The sequence below is a fragment of the Scatophagus argus genome, chromosome 18, assembly GCF_020382885.2.
Source record: "Scatophagus argus isolate fScaArg1 chromosome 18, fScaArg1.pri, whole genome shotgun sequence".
Taxonomy (NCBI): Eukaryota; Metazoa; Chordata; class Actinopteri; family Scatophagidae; genus Scatophagus; species Scatophagus argus.
The window spans coordinates 14,637,384-14,655,611 of record NC_058510.1 but is presented as its reverse complement, the minus strand read 5'-3'; the positions used below and the strand labels follow the sequence as shown (position 1 = coordinate 14,655,611).

Genomic DNA, 18,228 nt, shown 5'->3' with positions numbered 1-18,228 from the left:
TGTCCACAGTTCCTCAATGACTGACCTGATCACTCTACTGCACAGGGGTTGTACAACAAAAGGCAAGCTGTAGTTGCTTTATGCTGTTCACAAAAATAAAAATTCTGATTTATGTTGGAGGGTGGAGGGCAAGTTTAGGAGTCTCACATCCTGAGGAAAGAAACTGCTCTGTGGTGTGGTGGTGCGGCGGTGGATACGTCTGTACTGCTTGGTGGAGGGCAGCAGGTGGAGCAGCCTGTGGCTGGGGTGGGTGTTGTCTTTTGCTTCTGCATTTTCCAGTGAAATGTTTGGTCAGTAAATATGTCTCGGTAATCTAAGTAGTAATTAAAATGTTGCATACTTTGCAGACCATTTTGGGAGCCTAAATATTTATAATTACAAACATCTCACTTCAAAGAAGAACTTTCTACCTGTTGCATTTTCATCATCATTATGTGACTGAATGAGAATCTGTGCAAAATGTATTCATCACAGGAAGGCAACACACTCTTCTTCTCCTCTGTGACTTATTTTTGTTTTCTCTCTATGATTTATCACATCATCTTATCATCATCAAAAGGGGAAATCAATCAACCCACAGTCAGACTTACATTTAACACAGATAGGATTTTATTGATAAATTGGGAATAAATCATTTCTAAATATTGAAAGAAATAGTCTGTTATATCCCAGTTGTGTCTGATATTTGTACCAGTATAAACACGTAATTTTGTGGCACTGCAGTTGGCACTGCAGTTTTAAAGCAGTGCGATCACCTGCTGGGTTGAGTCACTAATACTGGGGCATTTCTGTCAAGTGAAATATGAACAGCTACACATAGAGATTTCAGACTGTTGCTACGCTGGCTTGTGTCTTTACTGTGCCACTTAATTCACAGCACAAAAACAAAACAGGAGGATACAGGAGGAGTCCTATTTGTTACATTGTACTGCAGCTTTGGTAATGAAAATGTAATGGAAACAAAATTAGATGGACTTTTTATGTAAGCCCTTGAGTTATATGTAATTAGGCAGACTGAAGGTGGAGAGGATGCTGAACTCAGCTGTGTATTTGTATGTTGCTTTTTGCTCAGAGATCAGATGTGAGAGGTCTCAGGAATCTGGTTTTAAGTGCTGTGGAGAAACAAGGCAGCCTCTCATTTAGTGGCTCAGTGGCTTTCAATCTGACGCTTGCAGGAAGATGTTGAGAGAAAGACAGAGACAGGAGAGACAGGAAGGCAGGTGGTAAGCAGACAGAGAGAGAGAGTCAATGATTTCCCCAAGCGCCTGTTTCAATAGTGTCTCCCGTCGCTCATCTGACCCATTCGTTATGCTGAGCCATGGGGAAATCTGATTGGGCTCATTACCCTCTCCTCAGAACTGATACAGGAAGTGCAAGGAGAGCGAGGGAGAGCAAGAGAGAGCCTCTTCTCCAGCTCATTGTGAATGGACACCATCACCGGTGTTGTCACTATCAGGAGTGTATGGCCATCTGCCAAGGCTCTCCCTATCTAACCTGGCTCTCCTCTGCCTTTGTGCGGTGGAAACAAATGAGCATCATCTCCTCTCTCCGTGTCCTGGTGCAGTGGGGGATGGACGTAGCGAGCTGAGACTATTGGCATGCATTGTCTCATCCGCTTGGCCGGCTGGTGAATAAGAAGGGATGGATGACAGATACTGTGAAGGGCATGTAAGGTAACTGTGTCCACATCGGCAGCAGTGATTGGCGGTACATTTGATGAACTTTGCACCACGCTGGGTTTTTTTCTCTCAGCTTTGAAGTGGGGCTTTTAAAAAAGAAGATTGTAGATTCATTTTATTAGGCCAAATGAAATTCTGGTATCACGTAAGGTCACTGGGATATTACTGTACACAGGAGGTGAAAAATATGGACACACAAAGCTGGCCTCACTGCAAACAGTTCAGCACCAATAAGTAACACACAAAGAAGAAAAGTACCACATGAGTTCTGTGCTTAGAAGATTTCAGGTGGCAAAACAACAGCCCGTCGGCCTTATGGACCTCCTCAACAGCCGTATAATAAATCTAGCAGCGGTAACACGGTATCTTCAAACAACTGATACGTAAACTCTTTGCAAAATCTGGCCTTAAATTAGCTTCAGCTATTGCCTTTTCTGTAATGTTTAATTTGATCAGTAATTTATTTAGAAGTTCCCTGTAAAGAACTTTTTCATTTGGTGCTGATTATAGAGAAAATAGATAGTTTTCAGTTGGTACAGTACCGTTTAATTAATGCCAATTCACTGCTGATGTTTCTTAAAAAGGTTTCCAGTGCAGCAGGTCAGCTATATGGGCCAAAATTGATAACGCTGTACATCAGATATATATGATAGAGTTTCCAGTTATAAATGAATAAATGTTTGTTTGCTGGAGCCATTCTTACAAGGAAAGTACTATTTTACCTATGATAATTACCAACTTACATAGTTATGGGAAACTAAAGTCCTCAGATTTCCAACAGGTCATTGGCATCATTTAGGACTCTTGATATGGACAAAATTAATGTTCAGAGTTAGGAATTTAACAGCAGACAAAGCTTTTCTTCCAGTTTTGTTCTAGCAGTACAACAAGGCAGTCGTATCATTGTCCTACAGCTCAACCGGTCATGGTTGGGCTCTCCACAGTATATTTTAATTTACAAGGCTGAAAATTTGCTGTTTCTCTCCGGGCAGATCAATCACCCTACATACTGTAAAACACAAACAGAAACTGCCTCTGACGTTATACGCAGCTTGCTCATAAATCAGGGTGAAGTGTGTTTGTGCCCGCACTTCTCAAACCTATCAGAAAAACTATAAGAGGTGGCATTTCGAGGATGACCTCTAAACTGCCCTGCTTACCACTGCACAGTTGATTCAGCATCAGAGTTATTGAAAACATGATGATATTTTCTACTCAATAGCTACTTCCTGAGACATTTGAAATGAACTGTGGTCCATTGAAAGTGAGAAGAATTGTTTTTGAGGGTTACTTTGAAATTATACAGACCTGAAAAGCTCCATACAGGAAAGCTCTATTCTCACTGTGAACTTTGTCATCGAAATAAAAATCCTCTGAAAAGAAAATAAAAGGGTCTATTCACGCTTTTATGCAGCCCAGCACAGCAGCAAGCATTGAGGCCAGTGCATAAAATTAGTTTCCTCTTTACAGGCGTTGAAAGAGAAAGAGTAGAGTATTTCACTCAAGTAAAAGTTGTGAAAATGCTCTCTGATTAAAGTGAAAACTGAGTCAGTGAGGATATGTGTATATATATATATATATATGTATATATATATATACAGTATATTTGCCTCTGACATCCATCTGTATTTATCTGTTTACAGCAAATGTTAGTGTCTCGTTGCCTCAGTGCCAGAAGCTGTTGGATGGATCATTTTGGCCCCTCAGCGAAACAGGATTATCAAATATAAATTAGAGGCGTTTCAGGCCACAGAGTGAAAGCTTGGGCTCTTGTGTGGTTATTGCCCATAATTTCATGCTCGATGTGAACGTTTGTCTTTCACGCCTGAGGAACTGGACTCATTTTATGTACAAACTGTACAGAGCGAGCTACGATATGCTGTACCCTTAAACACCTCTAATTTGGCCTCTTTTGTAAACAGACCAGACGACCATGTTTCTTAGTGTAAATGGGGCTCTCTGGGCTTTAAAAACAATATAGACTGATTTGAAAATGGTGTGGATAATGACCCTGTTGGCCAAGGGAGCCATTTATGGCCAAATTGCTACTTGTGTTGGGCTGTGGTCCCTAATTAGGTCAGAATGCAAATGCTTGTATTGTGATGTTGGCCCACGAGGACCAGCACAGCTCCAGTCTCAGTGTTTAGAGTGCATCCATGTGTGTCAGAGTGACTCATTGAGTCCCTCCAGTGCTGTTGAGCTGCGAGGAGACAACCCCACAACCTTGCACTCTTATCAAAACATGTTTATTGCCCTGTAATGTGGCGGCTCGTTTATGCAGCATTTAGCTCTGCGGAACAGTTGCTGCTATGGGCCTGAATGCCACTGCAGGACTGTGGCAGGGAGAGCCCGACCTCAGGCTCAGTCTCGATCCTTCCACACACCGACATAAACTCATTCTACTTCATTTTCCTCCTCTTGCTTTGTCTTGCTTCATCACATCCCCCTGCTTCTGCTTCCACCTCCAGTTCCTCCGTCTTGTTGCCCCTCCCTTACCTTTACCTTTATTGATCATTATTAGCTGATGTTGGGAAGCGAGAGCGAGTGTAATTAAGGAGCCAGACTGGTCTGTCAATTCTGTTCAGTGCTGCATGGAGTGCACCAGACCAAGCGATGGCCCTAATAGGGCTTCATACTGTAAACAACACGCACACCTGGACAGCAGCAGGCCCCAGGAGAAAACCACTGTCAAAGTTAGCTCTGATAAAGATGGGAAGTTTATTTGAGTCTCTCTCTCTCTCTCTCTCTCTCTCTCTCTCTCTCTCTCTTTGTGTGTGTGCATGAAAGTGTGCATAAAAATGCCTGAATCAAATCCTATCAAAGTTAAACTGAAAGTAAAACATTCTACTCATTTTCAGGTGCATAACCTTTTCATGTATATATATAATGGCATAATAAAATGATGGTTAAACTACAGTTATTAACAATTTGTATTTCCTCCCTGAGTGATTGGCTTTCCACTGTGAATTTTCCTTGACAAAATGAATCTCACATCACACTTCAGGCATGGAAACATGGACAAAGCTTCGTGTTACTTCTACAAGCTGCCATAAGTTAAATAAAAGCAAAATAGTGATCTTTCTTTCGTTTAATCATGATGTAATGAAATCATACTTGAAAAGTGGCATACATCAAACAGCAACACCTCATGCAACAACATCGACAGCCTCTCCTGCAAGATTCCTTCTCATAAAATGTACAAGTGATTTAAGATCATTTTTCATACTTAAAAGTTCCTTTTAGCGTCCGATGAAATTCACGAGTGGTCTGAGCCTGTCGCACCTGTGTCATGTATAGACAAGCTGCCTTTTTCTTAATGGGAGTGTAAATAAAATAAAAGCCTAAACTACAGAAAATTACTTTTCTGTTCATCAAGTCTTTATTATAAGGCTTGGCTTTTTTTTTAATTTTCTAATCTTGTTTGCATAATTTGGCTGCTTACACAGCCTGTTACAGTAGTTGTAATTCTCCCACTCAGCTTCCTCTCCATCTTCATGCAGCTTGCTGTTGGGTTTTATCTCCTGCTTCATCCAGCAGTGTAGCATCTCCTTTCTCTGTCATTAAAAATTTAACTTCACGTTGAGTAATTCCCTCTGCTTGACACCTTCAATTAGACATTTTTTTCCTGCTTTTCCACAAACTGACCTTTTTTAAGGTGGTTTTAGGGTTTGCATTACGCAAATCTGATCCAACAAGCACACACGTCTTCTTGAACAGGTGACATCCGCCATGCTGAAATGAGCACTTTACAACATATTTGTCTGCTAAAGAGAGTTTGTCTGACTTGGACAAAATGTAACAGAAAGAAGAGGATTAGAATAAGAATACATAAAATGTCTTTCCATGAGGAGCATGACTTGTATATTTCACTTCTTCTTTGTTCTGATGTGTGTGTGTGTGTGTGTGTGTGTGGGTTCACTCCCTTATGTGTATGCATTATGGTCCATACAGCGGTGACAGAGAAACAGCCTCATGTGCATACTCCTGCTCACTTATGCTTTGTCTCTGTCCACGTGTTGGCCCGGTGCTGATCTGAGGCTTTAATCGATAAAACTATCAAAACATCTCCGCCGCTGCCCTCTTGTTGACTCTGCGTGTCTCTTGTCTCTCCACCAGAGAAAGTCAGTATGCTGTCAGCATTGATCGCTCCTTTCAAGTACATAAGCCCTGGGACCAGCAGCACAGAGGACGAGGACAGTTTAAGTAAGCTGCTGCCTCTTTTCTTTCTCCCTGTCAGCACACTGCGCTAACTCCCTCAGTGGCAGGCCTAATATGGAAATGATCTCTCTGTCACCCACATAATTAATTATTTGGGAAATGGGCTATTTGATTAGGCACGGGTGTCAGCCTGTCTGTTAAAATCTGTATTATCTTCTAAAAGTGAGCTATTAAATATTAAATTTAAGTGTTTCTTTGTGTTTAAAAAGTCATTAGATAGTGGATGCAGGCGTGTAGTATCAGTCTGCTTCAGCCTACCAGTGAATATAAGCACTTGATCCCAGCCTCCCACTCCACTATTAGCATTCTTGTGGCAAGATCTGAACACCCTGTTTTTGTTCATTTCCCATCAGAAATGCAATACGCCGCCGCTACTTCCCTGTAACTACGTTTGAAGAGCGCATCACAGCTGTTCAGACTTTTCTCTCACAGAGGATGGAAGTGTGAAATAAAGCGGCCTACAGATATTTCACCCTTTCTTGGAATGTTTGCCACTGGATGTGATCCCCACCCCCATTACAAATAGGATTGATGCTTTGCATTGGCCACAGGGACCGATGTTCCCCACTTGCGACACAGATTCAGAACCAATTTGGAGGCAGATTACAGAATGATTGGGCAGATAACATCGCCATTTTTAGGGGATTTGTATTTGGAATTTAAAACACTTAAATATGATGAAGCCCTGTGGTGTGAAGTGGCTCGTCTCAGGGAGATAATTGTAGCTTCGTTCGTTACTATTTCATTGTGTATCAAGTGGCTAAGTCTGCCTTGGGAGATTTTCTATTTTGTACAGGACAACAAAATGAATAAATGTGAGTGTCACACAGTAATAACTGCTTTTTTTGGGAGTATTATTTTTGTCACTTTGAATTACATTATTTCTGTTTTTTTTTTTTTTCTTTATTTTGCAGGTACCAGCAGTGCAGAAGTAAAGGAAAACCGTAATATTGGTAACTTGGAGGATCGCTCTATGGCATCTGCAGAGTGCCAGTCGCTTTTCTGCTCCGAATCGACTAGAAGTGGGAGTTCTGGTCTGAAGAGGAAACGACCACTGGAGGAAGACAACAATGGACACTTGTGTCAGCTCCGCTTGATCTATAAGAAATTGTCCTGGTCTGAGGCACCAAAAAATGCTTTGGTGCAGCTCAATGAGCTCCGGCCAGGCCTGCAGTACCGCATGGTGTCTCAGACAGGTCCAGTCCATGCTCCTGTCTTCTCCATTGCTGTGGAGGTGAATGGACTGACTTTTGAGGGCACAGGCCCCACAAAGAAGAAAGCTAAGATGAGGGCTGCCGAGCTGGCCCTCAAGTCCTTCATCCAGTTCCCGAATGCACCTCAGGCCCACCTGGCCATGGGAAACATCTCAAACCCTTCAGCTGACTTCACCTCAGATCAGGCAGACATCCCTGACACGCTTTTCAAGGAGTTCGAGACCTCGCCATGCTCTGATGGCCTCTCGCTCTGCCACTCAGCAACAGAGAGCGAGCTACTATCAAGTCAGCTACTGAGACATGGACGGTTGCTTCGTCACACCTTAGACCTGATGGTGCAGGCTCAGCAAAGGCTCGGCGGGATTGTTCCAGAGCCAGAGGTCCCCAAGAGCCCAGTGGCATTGCTCAATGAGCTTCGGCCAGGCCTGCGCTACGCCTGCCTTTCGGAACAAGCTGAAGGCAGACGACTGCGTAGCTTTGTGATGGCGGTACGTGTGGACGGGCGGATCTTTGAGGGCTGCGGTCGCAGCAAGAAGCTAGCCAAGAACCAGGCGGCCCAGTGCGCTCTTCAGGCCCTCTTCGACATCAGAACAGCCCCTGAGGGGAGGACAGGCCTCAAAGCCAGCAGGAAGAGCTGTCCTCATTTACCTCAGGTGAGTACAGACACATCCCCAGCGTCTGTCCTCTGCTAAGCTTCTTTGGCAGCTACTCCACTTCCTACAGGGGTCTGTAATGACCAAAACAGCAGGAGTGCAGAGAAAAGCCAAACACCTTCCAACAAGTAATTAAGGAGGAAAGGAGATAGGAGCTAAAAAGTGCAGGAATGGAAGGAGTAATGATCTGATACAGACATGTGTAAGCAAGCTGGCATTTACCTTGAGCCAAAAAATTGTGCATATAGTGGAAATACGCATCACAAATTCAAATTTGTGCGCATGTGTTCGTGGGTGCATTTGTGTGTGTTCTGCAAAGTCTGGGTCTCAAGTAAACAATATTTGTTTGTTGGTCTATTTAAATAGAAAAAAAAACATGTAAATGAGGCTAATTATTGTCCTCGTGCCTCTGACACAAGAGAAATCTGCATCACAATTCAAATGAGTTTCTTTTTTCCTTTTTTTCTTTCTTTTCAGAGTGCTATGTGTTTGTAGAGCTGTAATTGGGAGAGTTTTGTAATTTTGCAAGATCTCCTGTTTCCTCATGTGTGACATCACAGTGTCTACAGACATTAATTCAATCTGCTGCCCAAAGGAGATAGAAAAGCAAAGAGCAAATCGACAAACAAACCACCGAGCTCAATCCCATGCTCATTTACCCAAATATGTAAATGGCAATCAGAATGGGAAACTAGTTTTTATAGAAACTTGAGGAAATTGGAGAGCCTAAAGACATAGTGGCTGTATTGGCTGGCACCCGTTGACAGCCATTCAAAACTTAATTTCCACTGAAGAATATCATCACAAGTAAAACTGCCCTGAGTAGATAGTCACACTGATTTTCGTTGTTTACTATTGTTTGTGTAGAGAAAAACTTTAATATACAAGCTGTCCAGGTTTGGCATGGTGGCAGGTGTGAAACTTTTTCCTCTTCTGTCCTCATACAACACAAAAGAATGTGCAAGTCACCACACTCTTGACGTCTTGAATCTTAAAATGAAGCCATACACATCCAAAGCGTCCTTTCCCTAGAGCCTTTCTTGAAGCCTTCAGTCGACGCACACGCCACCATATTGTGCTTGTGCGCATCCTGTGGCGTTTGTTTCGTATTAACATTCTTTTCCAGCCTTGAGGAAATAAACTGGCAAGAGTGTCCTTCCCCAGAGCACGACATCAACCCAACAAACCTGCACATGTTTGCCTGGGAGAAACTTTTTCTTTTTCTTCCCGCTGCCACGGTGTCTAAAAGGATTTTAAGAGGATTTGCCGCACTAGTTTAGTTCCAGAAAGCACACGCTTGTGGAATTTCTTGAAAGTCAGCCGTGCTGTTTGCCAGGCTCGGGAGGCATTTTATTTTCATTGGTAAATGACAAAAGCACACATGCAATACATGTGCATGCATGCAGGAATAAACATGTGACCAGATACGCGTTTGTGGGTGTGATGTGTTGTATCTATATGTCTGAGCTGTTGCATAATGTTCATTTAAATCCCTCCAGCTCATATGCACACTCTCTTCATGTTCACGTGTGAGTCAGTGTTCTTGCCAAGCACTGATTGCATGGGCAGTGGTTGACTACTCAGAAGATGTCACAGGTAATGTGGGGGTGGTTGCCAGCTGTAGCCGAGGGGTAAATCAAACATTGTGGTGATATGCCAAGTTATGTGCGCTGCTTCGGTCTGTTCTCTGTTCCCAGAGTTCCCTCTGGTTGTACCTGTTGCAGGATAAAGCTTTCTTCAGGAGATGTTAGCAGTCTGACAGTATATAGCGTATAAACCCCCTTTCCTGACCTTAGATTTGTTGCCATTGTAGACATTTTTGTCAAACGTCCTTATTAACATTACACGATTCTTTGAGAAGAGAATATTTTGTATTGGTTTATTTATTGTTTCATGCATTAATGTGGACAAAGGTTATAGCCAAAGATTTTCTTTCACTTTGTTCTACGGTTCCGTATTAGCAGTCAGTATCAGTTTCCACCTCTTAAGGTGTTGCCTCAAGTGAAAGGGATGAAAAGATCAGTTTTAAAAAGATACTTCCAAATTAATATTTTACAGAAACCTGTAAATGATAATATAATAAATGTTTACTTTGTTTTGATGTGAAGAAAAGCTGATTTTAGCACTGATTTTAATGTTAGATCTCAAAATTTCATTGCACAGCTCGAGTTATCATTTGTTGCAAAATATTATTGTTGTAACTGACATTTACTGCATCTGACTCAAAGGTGACAGCAAAGGAGGCAAAAACTAATTGAGATTTTAGTTACGAGAAGCCATTTTCCGAACATCTGTGGTCCGATGCTTCAGTGTTACCACATTCCTGTTTATCGACAGTTGACTTGTTGAGTTAATTGTTGTCATTATTATTAGTAGAATAATGGCTGAAATAACGCCCAAGTTGTAACCAGCCAAAATTAAACATTAAAGATAAACAAAGTCTGTTAGCGACCTATCACAACTAGTTCCATTTGAGATTCATTCATTCAAGGATTCCTGTACATGGACAGGAATGCTCAACTGTTTTCATGATAGTGGTTCAGTGGTTGAAACAGTACACACATAAACCTCACTGGAGTCATAGGGCAGCCTTGTTTCACCCAACGGCGTATGAATAACAAGCCAACTTCTTAAGGCATTTCTTGTTATCAAAAATGCATTTTTTGCTTTTCCCCTGTCATTTAACACCATCCATATTAATTTTTTCTTATGTCATTTTGGGCCTGAATGTCATGAACAGAAAGTACTGGATGACAGAGTTAGAAGACTGTCACTGTCTCCACAAACTGCTGTGATACCACGTTGGGATAGAGCTGTTTTACCAACAAAACATCTCAGATGGTTTCATTTGAGTAATAGTTTAATAAAACTTTAAGAGGCGTGGATAAGTAGATCCAGTATTTCACAAAAAAGAGACTTTTTTTTAATATCTTTAATAATAATCTAATAAATATCTTTAATAATCTTTCTTGCCAAATTACAGTGGTCATCTGAAAACTTACACTTAATACCAGCCAAATGTTGAAGATCTACTACTCTAAAAAATAGTCTTGACCCAACTTAGCCAAAAAGAAGAAGAAAGGGATTCAGCACTTGAATATCTTGGTGAGATAAGACAGCATTATATGGAAAATGTATTAACTCAACAGTGTGGAACATGAGCATGAGGAGCAGCATTAGTGTCTCAAACTAGTTCCAGAATCCATTCCTCGATGAAATATTTAAACTCACAGGAACTGCATGGTCCTGTATTCTTCACATACATACTAAGGAATAATACATTAAGGGTGACAAGACAAGCATACTAGTGCATATCCCCACATGCAGTGGGCTTTTTCTGCATTAACTTAGCCCATACTTTGCTCTGTGCCACCCACGCTCATGTCTTTGACAACTGACTTTAACAATCATGCCAGAAATGAGGCACTGGGCCACAGTGTGCTTGACATTAAAGAGCTATTTGTCTTCCAGCAAGGACTTTAATTTCTTATTCCTACATTTAACCTTTATTTATCCAGGGAAATCAAATGAGAATGCATTCTGTGGAGAGATGCCTAATATTGACTTCACTCCATTTATTCATAGCTGAGAGATTCCCAGTACAACCACATTCATCTACATTTAGCAGCTCTCCTCTTAACTATCAGGAGTTAACTGCCTTGCTCAGCAGTGCACAGTGGGGGTACAGAGCTGTCTGGTCTGTGCTTGGGTTTAGGCAACAAAATATAACCATAAAAAACTTTCATAGTACTGTAGTTGCCATGAGTTAATATTGTATTGAAGTTAGGATATTTTGGTGGAAAACGAAGGAAGTGTTAAAGTAAAGTTTCCAAAGTGTGTTAAAATAAAATGTTATATGGGCGTCACTGTTGCCACCACTTATCCTCTGCATATGGTAAAACACATGTCGTTGGCACATATGGAAAACCATCCAAACATAGAAAATGAAATAGAATGGTGGGCTATGAAAATACTAAACGAGTTTTTTTCTGCTCTCCCCAAAAAGTTAGAATGTTCTCCCAACATCAGCAATGACATTTACAATACCCTCCTCCTTTACTCACACTACCTCACTCCCTAATACTTTTTATACAGTCCCTAACCTCAAGGTTACATTTGTCTCTAATGATAACTTTTAGTCTTTATTATTAATCAGTCAGTAGGAAGCTGTTCTTTAATCCAACCCAAAGCGCTCTAGTTACCGGAAAATGTCTTTGCCCTATTAGAGCCTGCACACTGAAGTGAGAAAATGCTGTAGTAATCCTGACACCCATTTCACCAAGTGGAATGATTACCCCACTGTTCAGGCCTTGATTGGCCACTTAATCTCCCCTCGCCCTCACAGTGTACTGCAGTGTTGCCAAGTCAACTGAGCCTGAGACTTGTGTGCTGTCGAGAAGAAGGCACAGAGTCAGCAGGTCCGCATGGAAGGACAGTCCAGAGGTCAGCGTTCAGGACGCGGTGCTCTGCCACCTTGGATTAAGGTCCATTTGAATAGGGGAATGTGTTTGAGCAGAGCAGAGCAGAATGAAAATGAGGGTTAATGGAGGGAGTGTTGAGGAGAGTAGGTGTAAAAAAGCTGCAGATAAAAAAACCCAGCTTATTTGTCTATTGGTTATTACAAACACAATATTTTAATTTTTCATCTTATCAGCTGAGATCAAACGCGTCTGTATATTGTCCTTTACTTTATTGTGTTTCAAAGTGATTTGATTTAGTTATCTCTAAATGTAAACCATCTCAGATAGAGAAGGATACAGACTGGTCAAGTGGAGTAATTTTCCTGCCTCCGCCACGACAAATTGAATATGATTTCAGACACGTGAAGGTGACCCCTGTCAGCCGCTGAGCCTCTCGCAGATTGTTTTCTTTGTCTAATCTCTCTCACTTCTAATCTGTCTCAGTATAAACAGCTGTGACAGGCTGATCATTAATTAATATTGCCACAACAAATTAGCGACAGCGATTGCCCAGCCAAGCACCCTGTCTAAGATAGAAATCCACCAAGTCGGAGAGAGAGAGGGAGAGCGGGAGAGAAGGTGTGAACAACACATTAGAGAGGAGTTGATTAACAGCTTCGGGGACCTTGCAGATAGTGTTACAGCCCTCAGCATGTGGACAGTGACGTTGACAGATACACACACTGTGACAGCTACAGCAGCAGACTGTACTCACAGGATCACCATAAGTGGTGCAGCGCAAATAGACGGATAAAACGTCTGCATTCATCAGTGTCGACTGATTCAGCAAAACAAAATGCCTCTTGCAGCTTGGTGTTGAAATAAATGTGTCATCAAGTGTCACGCAGTTAATAAGATCTTAACTTGTCATTGTACCTAATTAAATACTTATTTTACTTACGTATTTATGAAAAATAAAACGTTTCTAGATGGATTTTTTGGTTTAAAGATAACCTAAAGGTTTGTATCGTTGCCCTCTGGAAGTTACTTAGTTACTTATGAGAACTTTACAACATAACTGCATTGAACAGATTTGAAGAAAACCTCAAGGTAAGACAAACTCAGTTGGAAGCGAAAAATGAAGACCACTGGTGTAAACCACCACAAACAGCCCTAGCAATGATAATGTTCCTAGGATTCAAGAATTTCTTTGGTGAGTACAGTATTATCATAACTAAAAAATTGACCTGAACTCAAATGTAAATGTGGTCTACTGGTAAAAACTAGAATTGTCTTTTAAAAGGTGTCGTTGTAATTTCAAAATAATCTTAACCTGTAAATGAGAGTGAGAGGGGAGTTCCTTGTGTGCATCCATAAAGTATCTCATTACAATTTGTCACTTAGCATACAATAATAATTTGAGCAAAAAGCCACCATTTGCACCAGGTCTGTCAGTCTGCCCTTTAAGCAGCCACTTGCCTCATTATGTGGTATTTAAAGAAAAAAAGCAGCACGCGAGAGCGGAGATTTGTGTGTGAAATTACCGAACAATAATGTTTGCCCATCTGAATGGGAGCACTCTGCACATGGAAAGGTTAGTATCATCCTCAGCTGTCTAATATGTATGCAAAATATGACCTATGAGGCTGCAGGCTGTTGAATGTAATGTACCGCGTCAGCATGCAGCTTTGAGGGAAAATCCCTTCGCGGGGAGGAATTGAAATGGGGTTGGTTGGGTCAAGTCACCTTGCATATACAGTAAAACGCCCCTGTAATCTATTCCAAAGAAGCATGGCGCTCCTGTCTGCACCCCTGCTCGCCTTACACTATCCTACAAAGTCTTCATTGTTTGTGACAGTCCTCCGTTCCTCCCTTTGTTTCTTTCTTTCTCCCTCCCTCCTCCTTTTCCCTCCACAGCCCCTAGCTGTGATCCGGAGCATGGCTATAATCATTTCTGAAGAACCTCTCACACTTCATTAAAAAGCATAATCAAGTTCATTACAATTTCATAGGCGCTCAGGTACCAAATGGCTTCCGATAAATCATGGCTATTGGTCCTGTGTGGCTGGCATGTGTAGGTTTATCTCTGGCTCTCAGGCAGGAGTTAGGAGAAGAGGAGGAGGGAGGAGAGGAGAGGTCTGAATGTCTGGCCTTTAAATGACCTTCCAGCCTGGAGCAATGGACCGTTCTGTCATACGCGCTGAACGGAGACGTGCACACACCCACATCAGCACGCATCACAGCTGGGATATCAGATTGTTCATGCAGCCAATGCAGTGACACACGGTAGGCAGATCACTGATGATGTGGCAGATGTGGCACCCAAATATTCTTTTAAAACACACACCCGGTGTAACCAGGTGTGTGTTTTATCTTCAGCGGTTTGATACGATTGCTTGTCCAACCTTTAAAATTCTCTGTTCTTATTAGGGAGAGGAAAACTGTCAAATTGGTCCCCCCCAGTGATATAGTGACATTCATCAGTTCTGCAGGCAATGTGCAATCAAACTGCATGATGCTGATCAGATTAGCATTAGCTGACAGTTATTAGCTATTGGGACATTTTTTTCCAGCTGATTGAAAGTCACTATACAGCTTTTCTACCACAAGGACTAAAAATCTTTTGAGGAACAAAACCTGAATATCCATTAGAGAAATGCACAAGAAAATTTAGTTCATGTACATGGTTAAACTGTAGGTGGTTTAGAAAAAAAAAACCCTCCCTGTTCAGGGGCTGGTGTTTTCTGATGATACAGGGCTATAAACTGCTGATTGGTCAAACACACACACACATCAAAGCTGATTTGAAAAAACCTGTAAAAATCTAGACAGGCAGAGAGCACACATCTCCACCAAGACCAATAGTCCACTCCTCTGTGATCTGCAACATTTTATTTATGTGATTCGCTGCTCTGTTGTAGTTAAGGCAACTCGCTCCCTTGATTCTGTGTCTAGCTCACTTGACCACTGTTACTCTCTCGAGTCAGGGAGGAGGGGTGTCCAGCCCATGATTTGGATCTGCTCCGAAATTTAATAGGTTGATCCTTGACTCAAGTTACACTCTACCACATAGTTTGATGAAAATCAGATGTTAGTTTTACATAATCCTGATAACAAAATACAACACCAGTCAAGCAAACCAGAACAAAAGCATAACCTGCACAGTGGACGTTACACTCACATTAAACAAAAAGAACAGTGCATTTCTGTCTCTAAGCTCCACCATGTTATTTTAAATCATTATTAGTCTAATCTGGTTTCTGATCTTCATGGTTCTGCTGATGCAGTGGAGGCGATAGGGCTGCAACTCATGATTTTCAACTATTGATGATTTTCATTATCGATTAATCTGTTGATTATTTTCACTGTTAATTGTTTTGGCTTTCCCCAGAGCCCGAATGACGTCAGTCATGAAACAAAAGACTCTCGGCTGTCATAAATGACAAAGACAAGAAGCTGCAATGAATCAGTTATCAAAATGGTTTACAAATAGCAGAAACAGAAAAAGTTACTCAGGTTTCATCAGATGAGAATTTAATGCTCAGCAAACTTAAAGTCGATGTTATGCTTATTCATTAAACTTGTTAATTTCTTATCCCTTTGAGCAGATTGTTAATGATGAAACAAACTGCTACAGGAAACTTTAGGACTTTTTTGTGTGTCTGTGTTCCTCTTTTTACAGTATCTGTGGACATAGACATATTGTCACTTTTATTCGATCAGTGTGGTGTCGATGTTCGATTTGGGTTTTTGCATAGAACATTAATTTTGCCATCAGACTGTCCTATATCCTAAAAACAAAATCTCAGTCCAGTTTCTGCTCCACAAACACAGACACACATCCCTTGACAGTGATTGTCCCTCTCCACCTACTCACATGCCTGGCTGATCACTTGGACCCACTGGCCCAGCCAAACCTCTGGAGATGATTACCCAAGGGTGTCCTCCCCCTTGCTTCTATAGCTGAGGCAACGTGGCTTGTGTTGTTAAAGTCCAGTGTGCTATTTGCTTCCACATATTTGTATCTGTAAAAACAGTCATGTAGGAAAGAATTTGTTGCAGATATATCTGCCCATCATGCAGCTACATGACCAATTAGCTGACTTCATGACTGGGAGCTCCCACTAAACAATGCTGATTAAATGTTAAAAGGATTTGCCAAACATGGCCACCGCGGAACCAAACACAGCATCTGATGAGGAACCGACAATAAGACAATAACTGTGTTTTCTATCAAATATTACCATAACTTCACTGTCAAAAAGAATAGTTTGACATTTAGGGGAACTATGCCTATTCTGCGCTTTCTTGCAGAGTTGATACCACTCCTATAACTGTATGCAAACTATGAAGTTAGAGCCAGGAGTCCGTTAGATTAGCGTAGCACAGAGGCTGGAAACATGAGCAAATGGCAAGTCGGACTTTGTTCAAAGGTGACAAAATGTGCCTGTCAACTCTGATCAATAATTTGCATGCTATGTCTTGTTAATTTACTCCATACAAAAACCATGCAAAAGTCTTGGGGGTGTTATGGGGTGTTAGTGATGGCCCATAACACCAGGAAAACAGTGAATTGTTGTTTTTATCATTTTTGTTACATATGGCACTTGTTTTTGGAGGTATTTATAGTTTTGTGGTTTGGACAAAGCTAACCTTAGCTAATTAGCTGCTGGTTGTCGCTTGATATTCAGCACACAGACATGGGAGTGGAATGGATATTTTACAAAATGTTTAACTATTTTTGCAAGATGCGAAGATTGAACCATTTCGAACTACTGTTGTGAAAGTGCACATCATTGCAATGTTTTGCTGCTAATTGTGTGTGCATTTCAGCATATCTGCACAGTGAAAACCATGAAAGTGTCTCATATGAGCGTAATTAGTACAACACTGGGAATAAATGTAACAACAGTCATACATTTCTCTGCCTAAATTACCCCAAAGATGGCAAAAAAAAGGAAAAGCAAAACATGTGTTACATCCATCCTGCTCTCTGGGACTACACCATGCCCCCCTTGGGGGAGAAAAAATGGTAGAGGCTGGAATAAGGTGTATGTATGAGAGAATGTGTGGGTGTGTGGAGGAGGAGGGATGAAGACCAAGTTGGCAGGGGGAGGGATGAGAGGCAGACTGTGTGGTTGGAGCGAGGGAGGTGAGGATGGATGGTGTGCAGTGGGGGGAAAGAGAGGAAAACCTCAGCGGAACAAAAGACCTTCAGGATTAATTAGGCGTCAGATTGGTTGCAGGGCACAGCGGGGGAGAGAGAAAGAGGGTGAGGGATACAGACAGGGATAGAGAGGGAGAGAGAGTGAGTGAGTTTAGCATTCTGAGAAGACCCCATGTCCTCAGCCCTCATATTTCAGCCTGCCTGCCCAGGAGTATACAACAGCCAGCTAGTTAAGGCCTGCGCTGTGCCTGGAACCACTGTCCGTTGGGTTATGGATGGAGCCCCTTCTACGTCTTCATGTATTTTTATGTTATCCCACTGGGCAATAAAAGGAAACACAGAGGTCATATATGTACCGCATAATGTTTACATGATGGTTTTCACGCCTTGTGTTCAGGCTCTCCCCTCATATTTTGTAAATATGATAAGGCGTGCATGCACATGTGAGTGTGTGTTGAAAACTGAAATAGGTACATTTCTCACAGAGCTGAGCCCTGGCAAATTAGAGAAACATGAATGCACAAAATAAATGCAGCTGAACTCCTACTGAACTTCTTCTCTGCTCTTATTGGATTTTTTTTTTTTTTGGCAACAATTGCTTCCAGAACAGCTGAATTGATGATTCGGGTCACAGACGTCACCTCTAAATTGAAAAGGTGGACCCGAAGCTGTCTGTTAATACCGTCTCTGTTGTCATTGTCACAGAGGGATGTTTCTAGGGCGACCTTTGATGGCTCTTCCTCCCCTCCGATACAGGAAGTGCTGAACTCTGCATACAGATGACAGGCAGAGTTGCCATGAGTCATAATATCTTTGTCCGACGCCGTCTCTTAGCAGATCAAATAAGAGCCATTCTGGAGCCGAGGGCAAATCATGCCCTCGGAACATTTGTACCAA

General features: G+C 41.8%; 1 protein-coding gene across 6 annotated transcripts in view; it reads left to right on the top strand.

Moving 5' to 3' along the window:
• The window catches only part of adarb2 (adenosine deaminase RNA specific B2 (inactive)), a 259,292-nt gene that overhangs the window by 182,579 nt on the left and 58,485 nt on the right, over nucleotides 1-18,228 (top strand). For all 6 annotated transcript variants that reach the window (XR_006841375.1, XM_046370573.1, XM_046370569.1 and 3 more), the window contains 2 exons: nucleotides 5,796-5,882; nucleotides 6,812-7,764. Coding sequence is in view for 5 of the 6 variants with exons in the window: in XM_046370568.1 (XP_046226524.1) it covers nucleotides 5,796-5,882; nucleotides 6,812-7,764 (1,040 nt within the window). In the remaining variant the exon portion in view is untranslated. The remainder of the gene's footprint in view (nucleotides 1-5,795; nucleotides 5,883-6,811; nucleotides 7,765-18,228) is intronic.